Genomic DNA, 19,301 nt, shown 5'->3' on the forward strand with positions numbered 1-19,301 from the left:
TGAGAGTTATTCAAAAAAGATTTAATGAATGTATGATGTTCCTTTTCTCCTCAGATAATTTGCAATAAATCTGCACAGTATTGCTGTATCCATATCTCTCAAGTACTCCCTTGTTTGAAGGGGCATTACTCATTTTAGTCCCAATGTTCCAAACAGCTTTGGTGTGTCCTCACTTTTATTGCTGAAAATTGTTTACATCAGAAATGGGTATTCATGAAACTGCAGCTGCAGAGGGAGTTATTTACACTAAAGGAATGAATCCCGTGGCACTTCATTTCCTGCCTGAATTTATTTATTTATTAATTGATTGATTGTCCTGCATTTTGGGCCTTTGTCATACATATATTGTGTCCTGCAATTGGTCCTCAGCAGGTTGAAGGATATAATTGTTATCCTAGTTTATTGGGAGGTCCTTAAATGAAAGCACCAAGGCATGATACTGAAATCCATGAATGAGCTTTAATGATCATGTCTGCCCTCTGGGGTATTCACATAACACTTACGAACTTCTCAGAGTCCTGTCCCAATATGCTGATGTGCCGTCCTCACAAAGGTTCTTGGAGAGCAGAGTTAACTCAAGTTTAGTTAACCTAAACCTGAGACTGAGTTTCAAAGCCATGGTCAGGATTCTGCAGGGGATGTCGCCAAGACATTACAAATACATTTTAAGAACTAAGAATAGCTAATTATTAGACTACACTTACAGTTCTATATTTAAAATATTTAAGAGACCAAATAGCCAAGCTTAGTCAGTTTATTAGTCAAAGACGAAGCAGTGCAATACAAAAAAGGAGGCAAACATATTACTCCTTTTGAGAAGCAGGCTTGCAGTGTTCACCATATATAGAAGGTGTGCTTTGAAAATATGCAGTAAAAACTACCTAGATTTATAGCACTGTTGTTTATAAGTTAGAACGCAATATATATTTCACCTACCTGTCTCAACGGTACAGAAAAATAAGTAGTGTACCTTCCTTACCTTTGTCTTGGATACCATATACCAGGGAACAGTGGGCCATGAATGCACTCCCTAACTATACTAGGATACACCATTCATGCATCTTGCTTCTGACAGGTTTTGTATGTGTCTGTCCAAGGATGGAATTCAACTGTGCAAAGTGTGATGGGATATACGTTAGCACTAGTGAACAAGAGTTTACTGCATTCTGGGAAAGGCATAATATAACTCAGTGATACAATTTAACATAACTACCCAGCATTCATATATGATTTAATGCGTACAATATTAATTACGTGCATGTTATATATATTGATTTGATTTAGAGCATATTGATATGCCATGCGCATAACAAATATGTATTGGATAACAACTCACAATGTGTTTTATCCACCAAATACAGCTCTATATCTATAGCAACTTTGTGTAGTTCCCCAGCTGTCTGTTTTCAGCTGCCCTTCTTACCCGGTTCTTGAGTCCCAACCGTCTGCCCCTCCCTTTACTTAATGCGTCAGTATCCAAAACACTTCAACTAACAGAACTATATGGGTACAGTTTACATTACTCATGTGACTCTACCTCCTGCTAAATTTTGCTCATAAGTTCAAGACTGCTGGCATTTTATAAAAGGCTAAAAAAAGGCATTAAATATGCCTTGGAAGAAAGACAAAGACTTTGAAAAGAAAAATAAGAAAAAAATGTAATTAAAATTCACATCACTCAAGGTTGCCAGCATGTCTTTAGGAAGAGTAATAGAGGCAGCCAAAGTATGTTGTTATGGACACTGCAAATGCTTTAATAGTGCTGGAATCATGAAATTATAATACTAACTGCAGATATAGCAAATTTGTACATTCAGTGCTAATTAGCTTTGTGTGTAGGCTGATGGTAATTGGCTTGCAAAACTCACTATATGTATACAACAAAAGCAAAGGGCGAAAATATATTTTTGAAGGCTGTTTTTAAATTGTTTTTCTTGTAAATTAAAACCATTAAATGCATATCATTATGCGGATGAACATTCATGTGTTTTTAATAATATTGTCTATGTTTATTTTGTTTCTTGGAGAGCTGATTACCCATTAAAGAGTGATCCTGACTTCCTTTGTATTATTTTCTTTGTTGAAAAGAGCCCCTAAAACCTAAATGTAGTTGTGTTCAGTCCCATAGGCAGCAAGACTTGAAAGGGGAATGCCAAAAATGGGAGAAAAGTACTTAAAATTTAAGAATGCATTTGTAGCCTTAACACAAGATTTCCAACTTTGTGCAGATGTGGGTCTATCTTCCACTGCTTGCAACATTAGAGAAAGGGACTGAAGGGTTCTTTTTTTTCCCCTTAGGAGCTTATGTCCCATTAATTGGGATCAAGAAGAGAATGTAATGAACTTCAGAAGACTATAAGTTGGGTGAAAGCATGGTCCAGTTGAAATCCATGGGAATTTTGCCACTGACTTCTATGAGACCAGGAATTTACTCTTGAGTTTTCCTGAAGTTTATCTGATATAAATATCTCAGACATCCCAGTTTACCCCCCTCCCACTGATAACTTTCCAACAGTCCGATCTTTCTATTTCTTTCTCAAGCTGACCACACTTTGGCCTATATTTTTATTCTGTGACTAGAGACTGGGAAAGAGTGCAGGTTAAATAGGACATCATTATTAAGGTCAGATTATTAATTTTTTTAATCTTGAGGTTACGGTTCACCCTTTGCTACTGCTGGGGTTAGAAATCTAGTTTTTTATTAGTCTGCCATCAGTCAGGGAGTTACATAACTCTCTTTTGGGCTGACTACTAGACAGGATGGTGTGAAACATCCCACTAATCACTGAGAGAGATGGGTATCTCTCATTCATATCTGGGCCAAATAAAATTTAGAGTATCTTCCCAGAGAAATATTCATGTTGTATTTTCTTCAGCCGTGGGCCTTGCACACAGGAAGATAGACTTTAGTCCTCCTGTAGCAAATAATTTGTGTGAAAACTCCAATTGTTCCCTCATGCTGTGGATTCAGCAATAATGTAAGGTGCTATTGCTCAGTTCTCCTTCAACCCAAGTCTCCGACCTGGTGGCAGAATGGACTGTCCACTGAACTACGCAACTTGAAAAGTTCAGCTATGGACAGAGAAGAAAAGAACTTCTTGCATATATAACCGAATGAGAACTCAAAAAGATATTCCTAGTATTATTTAAAAAAATAGTGACTTACTGCCAGAAACGGCAGACGTTTTGACATAACCAGTTGCAATTATTTGATTAATTGCACCAGTGCAAAGTTTATATGTGAAGAGTTTGGAAGAGATACCAACTATTTAGTATTTTATAGCTACAGCCCTCTTCTCCCTTTTCCTCTTTGGCATAGGGGATTATAATTGGGCTATTATGGTTGGAAGGTGCTCAGATACTAGGGTCATGAGGGTGACGTGAAAATCTATAGAGAATAGAACTTGTGTGTGTGTGTATATATATATTGTTAGTTTCAACTTTTCCAATTTCCTATTTTTCACAAAATAGCTTCCCCATTTCACTTCTCCACAGATAACAGAGTATCTATTTGGCAGCTATATAAAAAGTCTATCTGTGTGAAATGGGTTTTTTTTTTCATTATAATCCACGGATAATTAGTAATGGCAGGTGCAGTAGTTTTGTGCACAAAAAGCAACTCTGGTGCACACCTACCTTCCCTCTCCCAGTTTGATAGCAGCATGCAGAATTTGCAGAATTAATTTTGACTTCAAGCACTTGCTATATGTAGATTGGACAACAATGTGTTTGTTTTAATATCCTATGCAATTGTGAAAGGAGATAGGAGAGCTACTTTGCTTTCCAAATGGTCAATGTACTTTCAAGAGGCAATTTTCAATTGTTTCTCAGTCAACCTCTTAGTGCCTTCACAAATAAATTTTCCATGTGGCTTGGTCCAATTATTATGATTCTTTATCATTTTTAAACTTATGTACAGAGAGGTGGCTGGCCATAAAGATTGGTAGTCAGCAATACCATGTAGAGATCTGCGTTTGATTCCCAGTTGCTCTGTATCTGATCTGGTAGTCTCTCTCGGGTATTTGGAAACGGAATGCTCAAGCTCAGGAAGTGAGGTTGGTGGGCAGAGTATACATTTTGTTATGTCACAGCAACCCTACCAGATAATTAAGCAGCAGTGTTGTTCCATTGTATGATGTTGTTCACTCTTAAGTGGATGAGATGGATGGAAGGTGTGAAGAGCACAAAAAGGGGGACTCTTCTATTTTTACATTACAAACACATGTTGGAACTAGTAAGGAATAAAAACATTTAATGTATTTTGCACGTTGATTTCCATACCTTTGATTTACTCTATTATGGAAATAGGATACAAAACTCTTGTGGCAATGCAATAGTTGCCAATATTATACACAAAAGCCACTAGAGCATAATGTTCTTTTTCATACTGTTATGATTGCTTTATTAAATACTGTATCTTACTCAGTACCTACGTTGCCACGGCAGCCAATGTCCCCCACTAATTTCCTCTGTTTCACCATCATTAGCATGTTGCTGTCACTGTTCCTATAAAGAGTAGTATTAATTGAGGCAATTTATTCTATCAGAGGTGGAGATGGCATATTTATACATTTATATCACTAGAATTAACAGGCTCCATTTACCTTGTCACTTCTGCTTGGTTACTCTTTCTATTTAGTGTGTATTTGGTGCCCCTTATAACATTTTGCTCAAGCTTTGGTCAAAGCATTGGGCATGGATGTGTTTCTTCGGTATTCAAAGCAGCTGCAGGATCATTAATAGTTACTGGTTTTGGGATGGTTTTGTTTCTGTGTTGCAGTATCTGATCATCCTGCTTCAACTATCTGGTCATGGGGATGTTTCATTTTTCCTATCTTGTAGCACAACAATGGATCTGCCACCCCACTGGAAGCATGGGAGCATACAATTAATAATCAACATGTAGATCCATGAATATGTAACACAGGTGGGATGACACATCCACAATACACAACTGAAGATATCTCTGTGACCGGACAGTGTCAATAAATAGATTACTTTGTCCCTTGTGCTATATATCAGTTACAGGAAATATAAACAGCCACTGGTTTAGGTTTATGTGTATTCTGTGTGTGATGTACCGATCACAAATATTGTAAGCAGCCTCTATAGCTCACTGTACAGGGCTGTCATGGCTTCCTCTGATATAAGTATACTACCGATTATACTACTTGTTTTATATCACAGAGCTCTCTTTACTATTCAAAACAATTGGTTTTCAAGGCAACAAGGCATTTTACTAAATTTAGATTTGGTTAATGATTTCATCTGACTTTGTAACATTTTACTCCTCTACAATAACAAACCATAAATATAGTAGGGCTAGGTTCTGTTCTGTATCATACAAAGGTAAATCCAGATTAACTCCATTGACTTCAGTGATTTTTACACCAGTATAACAGAGAACAGAATGTGGCCCAGTGCTTTTAAAGAGGCTCCTGGAGAATCTCCAAAAATTAGAGTTAAAACCCCCTATTAGAACACCAGACCTTCCCCAGGACAATGGTGATTGCACCTTATGATATCTTTTCTAATGATGTGTCTATTATCTTCTTAAATGCAATGGGAGCACCATTCCATACTCTAAATTATTTTACTGTCAAAGTGATCCACAGATTGTCTTTACTTAATTTCATCCCTTTACACCAGATTTTAACTGTTTGACCATCCTAAAACATTTATCTCCATTCTTGGTGTTCACAACCTACAAATATACTGCTTTGCACTATGATCCATTCTGTTCCCACAATGAAGCAGAACTGGGCTGCATCAGTACTTGAATGAAAGATCTCCTAGGAATATCTATGTGGTGGCGATTCAGTGGGTGGTACTCTTCTCTCTGTACCCATATTCAACCAACTCCCTTGCATGGTTTGTGGGCCTGATGTTGCTAGAAGTATTGTCTTTCAGATGAGATATAGAATCTAAGTCCTGGCTATTTGCTGTATGGTTTTCTAAAGAATAGGGGTTTATATCTACATTTCCTGACCAAATTCCAACTCAAGTAATTACATTTTACCTATTTAAATCTCTCCTTCATCTTCACTTGAACATGATGTCCTTCTTTACTTCCTGTCTTAGACTCTTATCTGGCAAACATTTATGCACATACTTAACTTTACAGCTGAGTAATCCCATAGTCTTCAGTGGTACTAGTCATGTGTGTTAAATTAAGAACATACAAAAATGTTTGCGGGATCGAGACCTTAAACTGTTGCTGTACATTGTTACATGTTCCATCACACAAAGTTTGCATTTCAGCACTGCTGAATTGATCTCTCTATGTCCTTTTCTTATCTCAAAGTCTGTAGCAAAGCTTAATGAGTTTTTGTTTGTTTGCAAACTGCAAATGTTTTGGATCCTCATAAGAAAGTCATTATATAGATTCAAAGTAGTAATAGTCATTATTATTTTATGGTATGTATACATTTCCTGCATGTCTTAAGGTATGTCTACACTGCAGCTGGAGATGTAATTTTCGCTTGGCTAGTTGTACGTATGCTAGCTTTGATTGAGCTAGCATGCGAAAAATAACTTGTAGCCATGGCAGTGCAGGCAGCATGATGGATTTAGCTGTCCAGCTGCATAGCTAGGGTGTCAGATGAGCCCATGAAGCTGTGGCTACACAGCTATTTTTAACATTCTAGTTTCATCATAGCTAGCACGCGTACAGCTACGTGAGCTGGAAATGAAACCTCCAGCTTCAGTGTAGCTATACCCTTAGTTGTTCTTAGCCTAGCTATATCTGGTTAGTTCCTTTAATCTTTTTGGATAAGCCAGTTCCATCAGCCCTCTAATATTTTTTGTTGCTCTCCTTTGAACTCTGTCCAATATTTCTACCTCTTCCTGCTATTGATTTTCCCAGAACTAAACACAATATTATGAGTGTGGCCACACCACAGTTACTTATAGAGAGGGACTGTCTCCTGGACAATTTACCATGTGCTGCCTCCACTTAACAGCCCAATATCACATTGGCAATATTACAGCCATATCACATTGCAAACACTTCACTCATTTGCTGTCCAGTTTCACCCCTATGCATCTCTTTGACATTTGTTGCCAGGTTTCTCTCTCCACTTGCATATGTGTGTGTTAGATTCTTTTCCCCCAGAGGTATTAGTTTGCATTTTTCCAAGACAAATTATTTCATGCCCATATTTCTAACTGCTCCTTCTCTCTTCATATTCTTTTTCTATCCTCACTTGTGTTTGCAATACCTTGTAATTTGGTAATATCGACACATTTTAGTAATGTGCTATTTATTCCCTGTTCCAGATAATTAATAATGCTGTTAAATAAGACTAGACCTGAACACTGACCCCTAGAGCATCCACTAGATACCTCCTTTCAACTTGATACATCACTCTTGATTGTTCCCTTTGACTGTGGTTCATCAGGTAGTTTGTAAGCCATATGATATTGCCTTTCCACAGGAAATTAATTCAAATGGTGCAAGGTAAGATTTCAGAAGACACCGACTGAAGTACACTACTTACATTTAGATACTGGTATTGTATGCCATCTTCTTTCCTGTTAGCTACTAATTTTGCAATTCTATCAAAAAAAGCAATCAAGTTTGTCTAGAATGATTTGTTCATTATACAGTCATGCTGCTTAATGCTCATGCTTCAGTTATTCTCTAGAAATGTTTTATTATCATTTATATAGCACCATAAATTTGCACAGCACTTTAAAACAGAATAAGCTACATTCTTTCCCCTGAAGAATTCACACTCTAAGGGCCCATTTACACTGCAATAATTGTGCTAGCACGCATCATTCTCTTGGACAGGAACACAGTGCTCTCTGTCAGATACATTACAGAATTGTGGCAGGGAACCAAGCATTAGCATGGCAGTTCCTGTACAGTACTCTCTTCCTTAGTCCTCCATCTTTCCCTGCAGAAGTTGCTCTGCGAGAGCAACTCACTGCCTCTAAAGGGCTTACTCGGGAAAGATATGGCGGCCAGAATCAGCAAAAGACCAGTGGAGTGGCAAAGAACACATTTACATGATTTCTCTTCCCTGCTCTGAGGATTTACTGAATGGCTGAGCAATTTTTTTGCAGGCCCCTTGCCATGCCAAGTGGACTGTCTTGTGGATCAACCAGACTGCAACAAAGATTTCCTCCATGTGATTCAGTGGCCTGCATATCCCACATTAATTGCAACAGGGATTGTAATCTGGGTTTTTCAGATGAGTGCCCTAATCACTGAGCTATAGGGTATTCTGGATGACTTGCTCACCTGAGAGATGGGAGCTGAAGTTTCTGGGGTCAATTTCTTGCTCTCCATCAGGCAGAACGAGAAGCTGAAGATTGCCCAAATCTTGCAAGAGTGCTCTGACCACTGAGCTGGGCTATCTTTTGTGAGGAAGGGATGACTTGTCTCAGGCCCCTGACTCTGGAAGAGCTTTCGCTGCTGTAAATCCCAAGCAGAAGGAGGTGCCTCCTGTTAGGTGACTGACTCTCTCTGAGGAGCAGGGCTTAGGTCACACCCCTCTCCTTAGCATTTCGTATTGGGTAGTTTAAACAGCTCATGCTCAGCTTGCAGCCTTTTGTGAATCCCATTCTCAGGCACCCAGTGCTCCCCGTGTGTTGTACAGGGAGCCTGGACATCTAGGTCAGTGCTGTGGATTCCATTAGGTGGCAGAGTGCCTAAACGCTAGGCCTTGCAATGCAGAGTCTAAGTCCCATGGCTGGAGCTAACCCTGCATGCTTATCTTTAGGTGCCTAAATATCTTAGAAAATCCAGCTCTTAGAGTTTGTAGCATGAGTCTCCACAGTTTGAACTAAAGAGCCACGTTCTGTAGCTGGCATCTGTAACAGACTCATACCTTCTGTGGAGTGGGTGCAAAGAGGGGATGCATAATATATGCTGACCAGTGGGTTATATAGCTGTTCCATCCTATGTTGAATTCATATATCTCACAGTGAATGAAACTAACTGTCACTATTATTGTCCTGTCCTTAATCAGCTCCTCTCTATTTGTATCACATGACTTCTCTTCTGGTTGGGTTTTCTGCTTTCTGGATCATAAAATTGTCCTTCACGTAGTCTAAGAACTGCTTTGAGGTGTTTTTTTCTGTTTGCCTGGGCAGTGAGAGTCCCCCATTAGTATGGTTTCTTAGTTCTCAAGCACCTCAGGAGCTGATCCAGGAATGCTTGGCTCTTGCTGTCTTCCAGTCCTATTAATCAGAGGCAGAGGTGCACTGTGTTTTTGCTTTACTTCATTCCTGATGGAATTCTCAACCAAATTATCCCAGCAGCGAACTTGTCATTGTCCGATTTTACCTCACAGACAGGATAAAGGCTTTTGACCATATAGTGCCCACCTTCTACCTCTTCTTCCCTTGTTACAGTATCTGTCTTAAACTGATTATACCCATCCATTGAATACTGACATTCCAACTATGTGGATGTTCAGAAGCAGGCTACATCTTTAACACAAAGGTATCATAAAATGAAATCAGTATATAATAATATTTAAAAGTAAATCTGTTGCAACATGAGCAGGTGGTGTTAGACAGTAACACTATATTGGATGAGCTCACTTGTCAAGTCTTAGCCAGTATCCTAGCTCTGACAATGACCAGTACCAGATGCTTGAGAGGAAGACACAAGAAACCTTCCAAATGATCCGTTTAACTTGGCTGTACAATAAATGACTGGCAATGTTAACCAGAGTGGTCCAACATGTAAATAAATTAATTTAGCACAAGAAGATTTTTAAAATATTCTGATACCTACTCCCTTGCCATAAAATACAAAAATGTTTTGTATTGGAATTGCAATGGGCTTAGGAGTCCATTTCAGTTAACTTTAATCAGGTTGACTGGGGATAGGATGGACTAGTTTATCTGTCTCCATGCTTGGACTGAGCTTCCACATTTCTAGGAAACATAGTTTGCATTGAACTAGAGGTCCATGTCTCATGCTCTGAGAAATGACTGCCTGACACACATTCCTCTCTTTTGCTTTCTTCCTAGTGCTGAAAGTCCAAAAAGGTCTTTATGCTACAAAGGAGTTCCCAAGCAAGGTTTTGCTACCTCTTGGCAGGATTGAAGATCTGTGGTTTTGGTTAATGCAAACCCCTTCAAGCAATTAATGTGCTTCTGTTAAAAATGATAAGGTTTTATTTGCTAAGGGACCACATTTTTTTTGAAAAGTAGATCATGTTAGGTGATGTCATATCTAATAGGAGAGTAAGATGATAGTGGCACAGATTATTTTGACAGTAATTACTGTATCCTAAACTTAAATAATATAGATGTGGGTGGTCTTAGTTACTGATGTGGTATAAATATAAATATTCACTTTTTATGTCACTTTCAATTTTTCAGCTATATTTGCTTGATAGATGCAAGGGACAATTTTCATCTTTTAGTAGAAAAGATAAAATACATATTTTTCCACTTAAATCTGTTAATTTAAGGATCAAGTGCATTGAATTATAACTGATTATTATAGACATTTATTTCTACACACACTTGATTATATGAGGTTTAGTAAATGTTTACTGTCTAATTGTCAATAGTATGTCTGCATTTTTTCATTGAAATGGCTGTGGATTTAATTATAAATGGCTTACTGAACATAGCTGTAAAATTTATATCAAAGTACTGCTCTTAAAGAAAATGCATTTGCAATGGCAGTTGATGCATAAGCAAATAGTTATATAATCATATTGCCATTTATGGATAATGTATGTCTCTGCTACTATATACTATTGATCATATAAGACATAATGTACTTATAATCCAAGTACAATCCATGCTAATGTTACTTATGTGACTTAACACTGTTATTATGAGCAGTCTCATTGGCTCAGATTCTGTTCTTACTTAACAATTTTACATCAATGTAACTCCATTGACTTCAGTGGAGTTATTTCAGATATTCTCTGGTGTGAAAGCACAATCAGACCTACTAACTTGAATAGGACCAATTACATACGTAAGGCTGAGAGAGATCAGGAACTTCATTAACATAGGATCCAATCTGGCCAATCTTTTGTGTGTGTGTATCTCTCATTGGCAATTAGCAGGATCTGGCTCCTTACTTATTGATGGAAGCACATGGAGTCCAAGCACACAACATTTAAGTGCCTCCTGCGAGGTCCTGAGCAATTTGAGCTCCCAGTCAGGAGAAGTGGAAGGCACTCAGCATGTCCCAGGGCCTTTTAGCAGTTTATAGGATCAGACCCTTTAAATGTTTCATTAACAGTTCATTAACCAACTAGTAACAATGTTTCACTGTTGTATATGCTGTGTGTGCATGACCATGTGCTGCATTTATGTGTTGTAAAATACAATTGCGCTTGTTAGTTTCTTTCCAAGTTTTTCTCAGCGAATGTGCTCACAAGTACAACAACTATCTGAGAAATATTAGCACCATGCCTTGTGCCAGAATTTCCAAAGAAATGATAATTTCATCAGGATTTTGTAGCTGTTTCTCCAGTTTAGGCTTCAGTGGTGATTGATCTTCTGTTTTATGAAGGGAATGTAGGATTTGTCTGTAATATAGCTATGCACAATACAAGCCTTAATCAGAAAGAAAGCCTAGCTGGAAGGCTTTAAGCCAAAAGCTTTATTAAAGACACAACCAGGAAGCCCAAACCCTGCAATTCAATAACTTGAGAATCAAGAATACCCTGGATTGCTTCAGCAAATATATTTTCCAGAGACCAGTGGTTTATGAAATTTATTCTACGAGTGGCTGATCCTATGAGCAGTTGTTTGTCATAATCAGATTTAGAAACCATACATCTCCTATCAATTGATGATTGTGCTGTAACCTCTGGCTTCAGATTTCTGGTAGAAGTATAGCACATTTCCACAAAGAATGAAAACTGTAACTGTCTTATCAAATAGCAGCAGCACTCATTTTGTTTAACAGTGCTGGAGATTAGTTTTTCAGGGACTGATCTTGACAGGTCAGCTGTCAAGAACTGGTGTATATAACCGTAAATTCATTGATCCTATAAACAAAATTCTGTCTACAAGAACAAGTGGAAGTCAAAATTGACACACTTATGAACAAATGAAATGGTCTGAAGCTCAAGGATTCAGAGGAAGAATCCCTTTTGGTAAAAGGTTTTCCTCATGTTCCATTTATCAACCTTATCTGCATCATTTACTTTTTATAGACTGCAAAATTTACCTCTGCATACAAAACAGTATGCAGTTGAGGCTGAAATGAAATAGAGAGAAACCATAAAAATATCTTAGACATATTCCCGTCCTCCCTGAACCTCATCCTATTTAATATATGAGAAGCCAGTTTCTCCCCTTTTAAACTAAAGCAAAAAAAAAATCCTTATTTATGTTGGCATATTTTTCAGCTCCTCTTTGAGAACTCCCAGTCTTGGTGAGGACTGTATTTAGATGATATTCAAATGATTCATATCTTAGTCTTCCGGTAAAGGCTATTTTTAAAGGTGGGGAAGAGAAAAGGGGTGGGAGAAGGAATTGTTCGCTAAGACATTGAAAGAGAAGATGGTGAGTAATACAGGATTGTGTTTTGCTTCCTAGCTTTGAATAAATATCCAGATTCTCAACTGGTGCAAATTGGACTTGCTCCTTTTCAGTCAATTAAGCTATGCTGTTTTATATTTGTTGAGGATCTGGCTTGTTTTGTTAAATGATAAGGATTTTTCCTATGTTTTTTTTTTTTTATTTAGATTTATTTTGAGAGCAAATATATGACATTAAATTTAAAATTGAACTTTCCTGTTAAATTCCACTGGCCATGGCTGTAGGTGTTCATAGGAGACTATCCCAGTGGAATTACTACTTCACCCAGAGGGTGGTATTTCCAAAATGACATAGCAGTGTGAGAGCATTCAAGTTTGGGTCATTGTAGCTTTTGACACTACCTATATCTCCCACCTCTTAGCACTCTCAGATGTGTTAAAATAGATGTAGCCTAATTCCTGACTTTCCTATACTGTACCCAGTTTTCATAGGTATGTGAATATTGTTGTGAAACCTACAATAACTCTAGTGCCCATTTCATTCCTATGACCAACCAATCATCAAACTAAGATGGATCTGTGAGATTATCATTTTTATGTACTCACTGTATCCAAAGCTCTGGCTGAGGATTTGTTATGTGGTCCCCCATTATTTGTTGAGTGTTGGTCCAACTTTTGGGGGTGAATGATAAAATTAAAGTAACAGAAGTAAGTCTCGTAGGACTCTTAACCAGAGGCATTATCAGCAAAATACATTCCTTCTCAGGAAAGGTTTGACTCTTTACACTAAGGATACCCAACTGGAAGAAGCCACATTTTAGTGTTCTCTGGCCTACATTTAATTTCTAAGGGGTATGCCTACAGCTAGCAGCATAAATACTGGCCTACATATCTCTAAGTGAAGGGCTGATGACAAACACAAGAGGTTTGACCTCAATATCACTTATTTCCGTCCAAAACAAAACAATTTCATGGATTCCATTCTAGGGTAAAAGGAACAGTCTGCTACTGACTAAAGAGAGAGTATTCACTGTGAAAAATCCAATAGGTCTTCTGAGGCGGACTACCACATTAGACTTCTTGTCAGAAAATGCAGTACAATTTAGTTTGATGTGCTGTATCATATTTAATTGAAAACTAATGCATTTAGATATACTGACAAAAGTAGCATCAATAAATATTGCAGGGCTGGGGTTAAGCAGGGTGCATACACCAGGTTTATAACTTATTTTAAAGCTTAGGAGATATTTGATCTTCAGCAACCTTGGCATTTGAGAGAAATGGATGTGATTGTTTTATTAGCGAGAGGGTAGGGAGTTCTAGGTCAAGGAGAGGAAATAAGTCTTCAGATAGGAGCTGAAGAGCCATTCTCATATAGATGGAAGGGGGGTCCATTCCTTATGATGCCAACAATATCAAGCATTTACTACTTATTGATGAGATACAGGGTTGTGCACCAGAGAAGGGAACTGCACTTGATGAGCAGTGGGGAATGGGTTGAAATATAGGCAGAGAATGAGAACAGAGAGGGAGCAGTGGTGAGACCACAGGTAATCTTGCTGATGATGAGGCAATAGAAACTTGCCAAAAAGAAAAGTCTTGTCAAAGTGACTTAGGTGAAATGATATGACAAGTACTGTAGATAACAAAGCAGAGTTATTGTGAGATGTATTGAAGAAAACACATTCAGCCAAAGTACTTGGGCATTTTTATCCTCTTAAATTTCACTCATCATTATCCAGACACTAATGGGGAGCAAAAATGCCTCATTCTCTCCCGCCCCTCCCCTTTTTTACTCTCTACTGTTTTTGAATATAACCATTCAGTCAAATTGCTGTTAAAGTATTTTAGGTAAATGTTAAAAATGTACATGCCTAATATTGCCTTCATACTCACTGTATTATTTCTATTTGTAGTTGGCAACATGGGACTCTGAAAAGGGACTGAATGGCAGCCTACAAGAACGGCGTCTGGGCAGTGACTTACAAGGACTGACACTGAAAGTGGTGACTGTCTTGGTATGATCCTATTTGAGTTCAGGAGACAAAATACTCAAAATAAAAATGCTGTGATAGGATATTTGGTTGTTCCCTCCCGTAATTTTTCATTATTTCTTTTAATTCTGTGTCATCTACTTGGGCTGACCAGCTGCATAAGCAAGAGAAGAGAGATGGAGGACTTTTCTGTTTTTGTGTGACTTTGTTGATGTTCATTAAAATCAGGAGTTTAGAGAATTGCATACTGAGACTGTGTGCTAGTCTCAAACAGTCACCCAGGCTGAAATTCACCTCTGTGCACGTGACCAATACACTGCCTGGGACTTGTACTGATCCTCTGCACAGTGCTCCTTACTCTAACCTGTAACAATTTCCTGTACTGATTACTAGATTTTAAGGCCAGTCAGGAACATTGTGGTCATCTATTCTCACCTCCTGCATAATGCAGGCCATAGCATTTCATCAAGCGATTCTTTCATTAAGTCCATAATTGCTTGTTGAGCTAAAGTATCTCTTTTAGAAAGACTCCTGGGCTTCCTTGGAGAGGTCTTCTAATCTTGTCACGTTATGTGATGGTATAGGGCCACTTTCCACTAGTAACTTAGAAGGTACTGGAGCTCCAGTTAGCTAAAAGCTACATTGGGAATAAATTAGGATTTGAACTTGTTTCCAGAGATAAAAGGGTAGTTCATTAATTTTCTGCTTGGCTAAGCCACTAAAAATATATATTTTTAAGGGAGCAGTTACTTTATAACTACTTAATATGCTGAACATGGTGACCTCATTATGTTTTTCTTCTTTACCAAAACCATATGCCCGCACCAGTTCTTCATTATAATAATGTCATCCTCTGGTTGAAAAATACTATAGTTGCCTATGTAAATAATGCATGCTTCTTAACTTACTTATTTTTCTATGTGTATTTTCTCTCTTCTCCTAGATCAAAGTGCATTAGAAAGATCTGGAGAACTGTAGGAGATCATTAGGACAGTTTTCTTTCCATCTGTTTTTATCTTTCTTCCCTCTAGCTAGTAAAGGCTGTGATCATATCTCCCCGCTTTGTGGGAGGTGAGCAGCTCCATCCGGAGAGGATGTCAGCACCAGTTTGCAGACATGGCCAACAGCAATGGCTGTAAAATCAGTAGAGCTGGCATTCCCTTGGCAATTGAGCACACAGTCTCTGTCAGACTGAAACACCATCGCCCTGCAGGATTCCCTATTGCACGATTTCCAAAATGCATTTTGCTAACTCTAAAAGCACTTCAGGGGACAATCCCTGTAAGAACTATTCTTGGACTGGTCATAATGCTAAATAATGTAAAAATAATCAAAGTGTTTTCTAGTTATTATTTCAGTGTGTGCCCTGGGTAGATGATACGTTCGTTACCTTATGAAAAAAAATCTATAAAACTACATTATTCTGGGCTGGACAACCTCAGTATTCTAAAAACCAACAATAGTACTGGGTTGATGAGAGTTAAATCCATTTTTTTAGGCATTTCAAAAAAACTTCTTTAAATATTAGTTTAGATGTTATTTTTTTCTCAGGAAGAGCCTTTTGTGATGGTGGCAGAGAACATACTTGGGCAACCGAAGCGCTATAAAGGATTTTCCATTGATGTTTTGGATGCACTTGCCAAGAATCTGGGCTTCAAGTATGAGATTTATCAATCTCCTGATGGCAAGTATGGACACCAGCTCCATAACAGCTCTTGGAACGGCATGATTGGAGAACTTATTAACAAGGTACAGAGAGCAGAAACAGAGATCTCCAAGCAGAGTGCAGCTAACTTTTTTTAAAGGGTATAATGAAATCCTCCCCAGTAAAATACAAGGGATGAGTCAGAATCAAAACCCCCAATTCTAAACATTCCTGAAGTTTGGATCCTGATCCAAATGTTTGTGTTTTTGGCCCATCTCCACAAAACAAAGACTCTAGAGTATATTATTCTGTCAGTGATAGCAAGTTACTCCCAATGTCAATGTAAGCTATGCTCATGTAACAATAGACTATGCATATTTACCATATGGAAAATAGATACCAAAATATGTATTCTACTTCCATTCTCATTAGAGGACTTTCTCTTATATCTTTGCCACTAATTCAAAGCTACTACAACTTCATTTCTAACTCTGTTAAACTTCCTTTGGGTCACCTGCTTTATAGCAATATGGTTTTATAATGATCAACTATTTGATTCCAATGGATGCATTGTACAGAAACATTTTGAAGAAGAAGAATGGAAAGCTGGTCTCAAGATGATAGTCAGATAACACTTGGAGGACCAGATTCTTTTTTTAGTTACACCCGTATAAATCAGGAAGAGCACAGTTGAACACCACTGAAATAACTGACAAATGATTATAGCCAAGAATCCCTAGAGGAAATGAAATGTGTTTTCTTGGAGATGCACATAGCTTCTAACATGGAACAATCAACATCAATGTAGTGCAAGGACATTTAGAGGAATTAATATCCAATGGTGCAAAATATTCTTTGCACAGGAGTTTGCTCTGCTGCAGTATATGTTTTAACTGAAAGTAAAATGTTTGTCATTTAGTATTACTGGAAAAAGGATGCTTGAGATGAAAATTTAAGCAAAATGCAAGTTCAGTGAACAGCTCTAATAAATATATATCTAAAATCTATATTCATTACATCGGGCATTAGGTAAACATTAGATATTTTCATATTTATTCTAAATTTATCCCAACTGTTCTGAATTTAATTAATTTGGAAATCTGGTTAGAGGTCCCATGAGATCAGGCTTTTTTGTGAGCTATTGAGTACTTACGGTATTTCTGTTACTAGTCTTTCCATTGATTTCAATAAGCTTTATATCAGCCTCTCCTCTGAGTTCTTTCCCAAAAGGGAAGTTAGGAAACAGAAAATATGTTTTAAAAACTTTTTTTTTTCAAATTAATTTCAAATAAAATGTTTACCTTCCACAAAGTTTGCCAGCATGACTGTTACCATGAAATCTATTCACTTAAACAATGAGTTTAAAATAGTTTCAGGAGGTAAACTGTCCCTGAAACCTTCTTCCAATGTTTATGGCTGTAGAATCACATTGTCCTAATCCTTTTTTAACTAACTAACAAACAAACAAACAAACAAACCAGTCTCTCTGGTTGTTGCATGACAATCTTGTATGAATATGGGAAACTGATAGACTGTACAGAGAAAACAGTGAAATCTAACTATACATAAAGTACTGCCAAATACACAAAATAAACAAAGGGGGTGGGGGGGAATACAGTAGGGTTTCTGTTTCCCATTAATCTCTTTCAGTTAGAGTAATTGCAGAAGTTATTTGTAACAAAAGTAGATAAAAAGAAGTGTTCATGCAGAGTGTGATTTTTATATTGATGGTGACTCTTTCATTAATCTTCACAATGCCCCAGTTAGGTAAGAGCTAGGATTATTAGCCTCCATTCTGTAGATGAGGAAAGTGAGACAGAAAGGTTAAGTAAATTCCCATCTGTGAGACAGTTAGATGCTCTTTGTTATACAGTAATTTCACAGGGTACATTTCAGTATTCCACCTTCAACTAGTACATATTTTTATTGTATTAATTTCTCTCAATAAATTGAAATGGTTCTACTGCTTTTTATGCATTGAACTAGACTTCAATTTAAAATTAGATGAGAGAAAGAAATCAATGAAATACGTAAACCATTGGCTACTTCGGAACTTCTCTTATTGTCCAAATCTGCCCAATCTAAGCAATGTGCTTGCTAGGGGCAGGAAGAAATATGACCTGTCGCATTTCTCTTGCAGAGAGCAGATTTGGCAATCTCGGCTATCACTATAACACCAGAACGGGAAAGTGTTGTGGACTTCAGCAAGCGGTACATGGATTATTCAGTGGGGATTCTAATCAAGAAGCCTGAAGAGAAAATCAACATCTTCTCTCTCTTTGCTCCCTTTGATTTTGCGGTGTGGGCCTGTATTGCAGCTGCCATCCCTGTAGTTGGTGTCTTGATATTTGTTTTAAACCGTATCCAGGCAGTCAGAGCACAGAATTCTTCACATCCCAGTCCATCTGCTTCCTCCACGCTTCACAGTGCCATTTGGATTGTGTATGGGGCCTTTGTTCAGCAAGGTACTGTCAGCATTTACTATCTTACAGTCAGTACTTTTCAATCTCAGTATGAAAGAGTAGGCCATATATTATATTAACCCTAGTTCCAGCACCTATGTAAGGAAGTACTTCTTCACACAATGCACAGTCAACCTATGGAACTCATTGCCAGTGGATGTTGTGAAGGTGAAAAGTATAACTGGGTTCCAAAACTAATTAGATAAGTTCATGGAGAATAGGTTAATCAGTGGCTATTAGCCAAGATGGCCAGGGATGCAACCCCATGCTGTGGGTGTCCCTAAACTTCTGATTGCCAGAAGCTGGGACTGGATTATAGGGGATGGATTATTCAATAATTATCCTGTTCTCTTTATTCCCTCTGAAGCATCTGGCACTGTTGGAAGTCAGAATGCTAGTCTACATCAGTGGTTTTCAAACTGCGTGTCATGACCCAGTACTGGGTCGCGGAATGGAAGGCACTGGGTCGCATCGGCTCTCGTCAGCGCTACCAACTGGGCTGTTAAAAGTCCTGTCGGTGGTGATGCCCAGCTAAGGCAGGCTAGTCCTTGCCTGTTTTGAAACCGCACTGTGCCTTGGAAGCGGCCAGCAGCAGGTCCAGGTCCTAGGCAGGGGGGCCACGGGGCTCTGCATGCTGCCGCTGCCCCAAGCACCAGCTCTGCACTCCCATTGGCCGGAGCGAGAGCCTCACGGAGCCACTTGCGTGCCTCTGCCTAGGAGTCAG

The 19,301-nt window shown here is 38.2% G+C and overlaps 1 protein-coding gene across 8 annotated transcripts in view; it reads left to right on the forward strand.

Moving 5' to 3' along the window:
• Positions 1-19,301, forward strand: part of GRID1 (glutamate ionotropic receptor delta type subunit 1) — an 890,310-nt gene that overhangs the window by 784,482 nt on the left and 86,527 nt on the right. For all 8 annotated transcript variants that reach the window (XM_065551838.1, XM_065551837.1, XM_065551839.1 and 5 more), the window contains 3 exons: positions 14,393-14,494; positions 16,022-16,219; positions 18,256-18,580. In XM_065551838.1, coding sequence (XP_065407910.1) covers positions 14,393-14,494; positions 16,022-16,219; positions 18,256-18,580 — 625 coding nt within the window. The remainder of the gene's footprint in view (positions 1-14,392; positions 14,495-16,021; positions 16,220-18,255; positions 18,581-19,301) is intronic.

Source organism: Chrysemys picta, chromosome 7, assembly GCF_011386835.1.
Source record: "Chrysemys picta bellii isolate R12L10 chromosome 7, ASM1138683v2, whole genome shotgun sequence".
NCBI lineage: Eukaryota > Metazoa > Chordata > Testudines > Emydidae > Chrysemys > Chrysemys picta.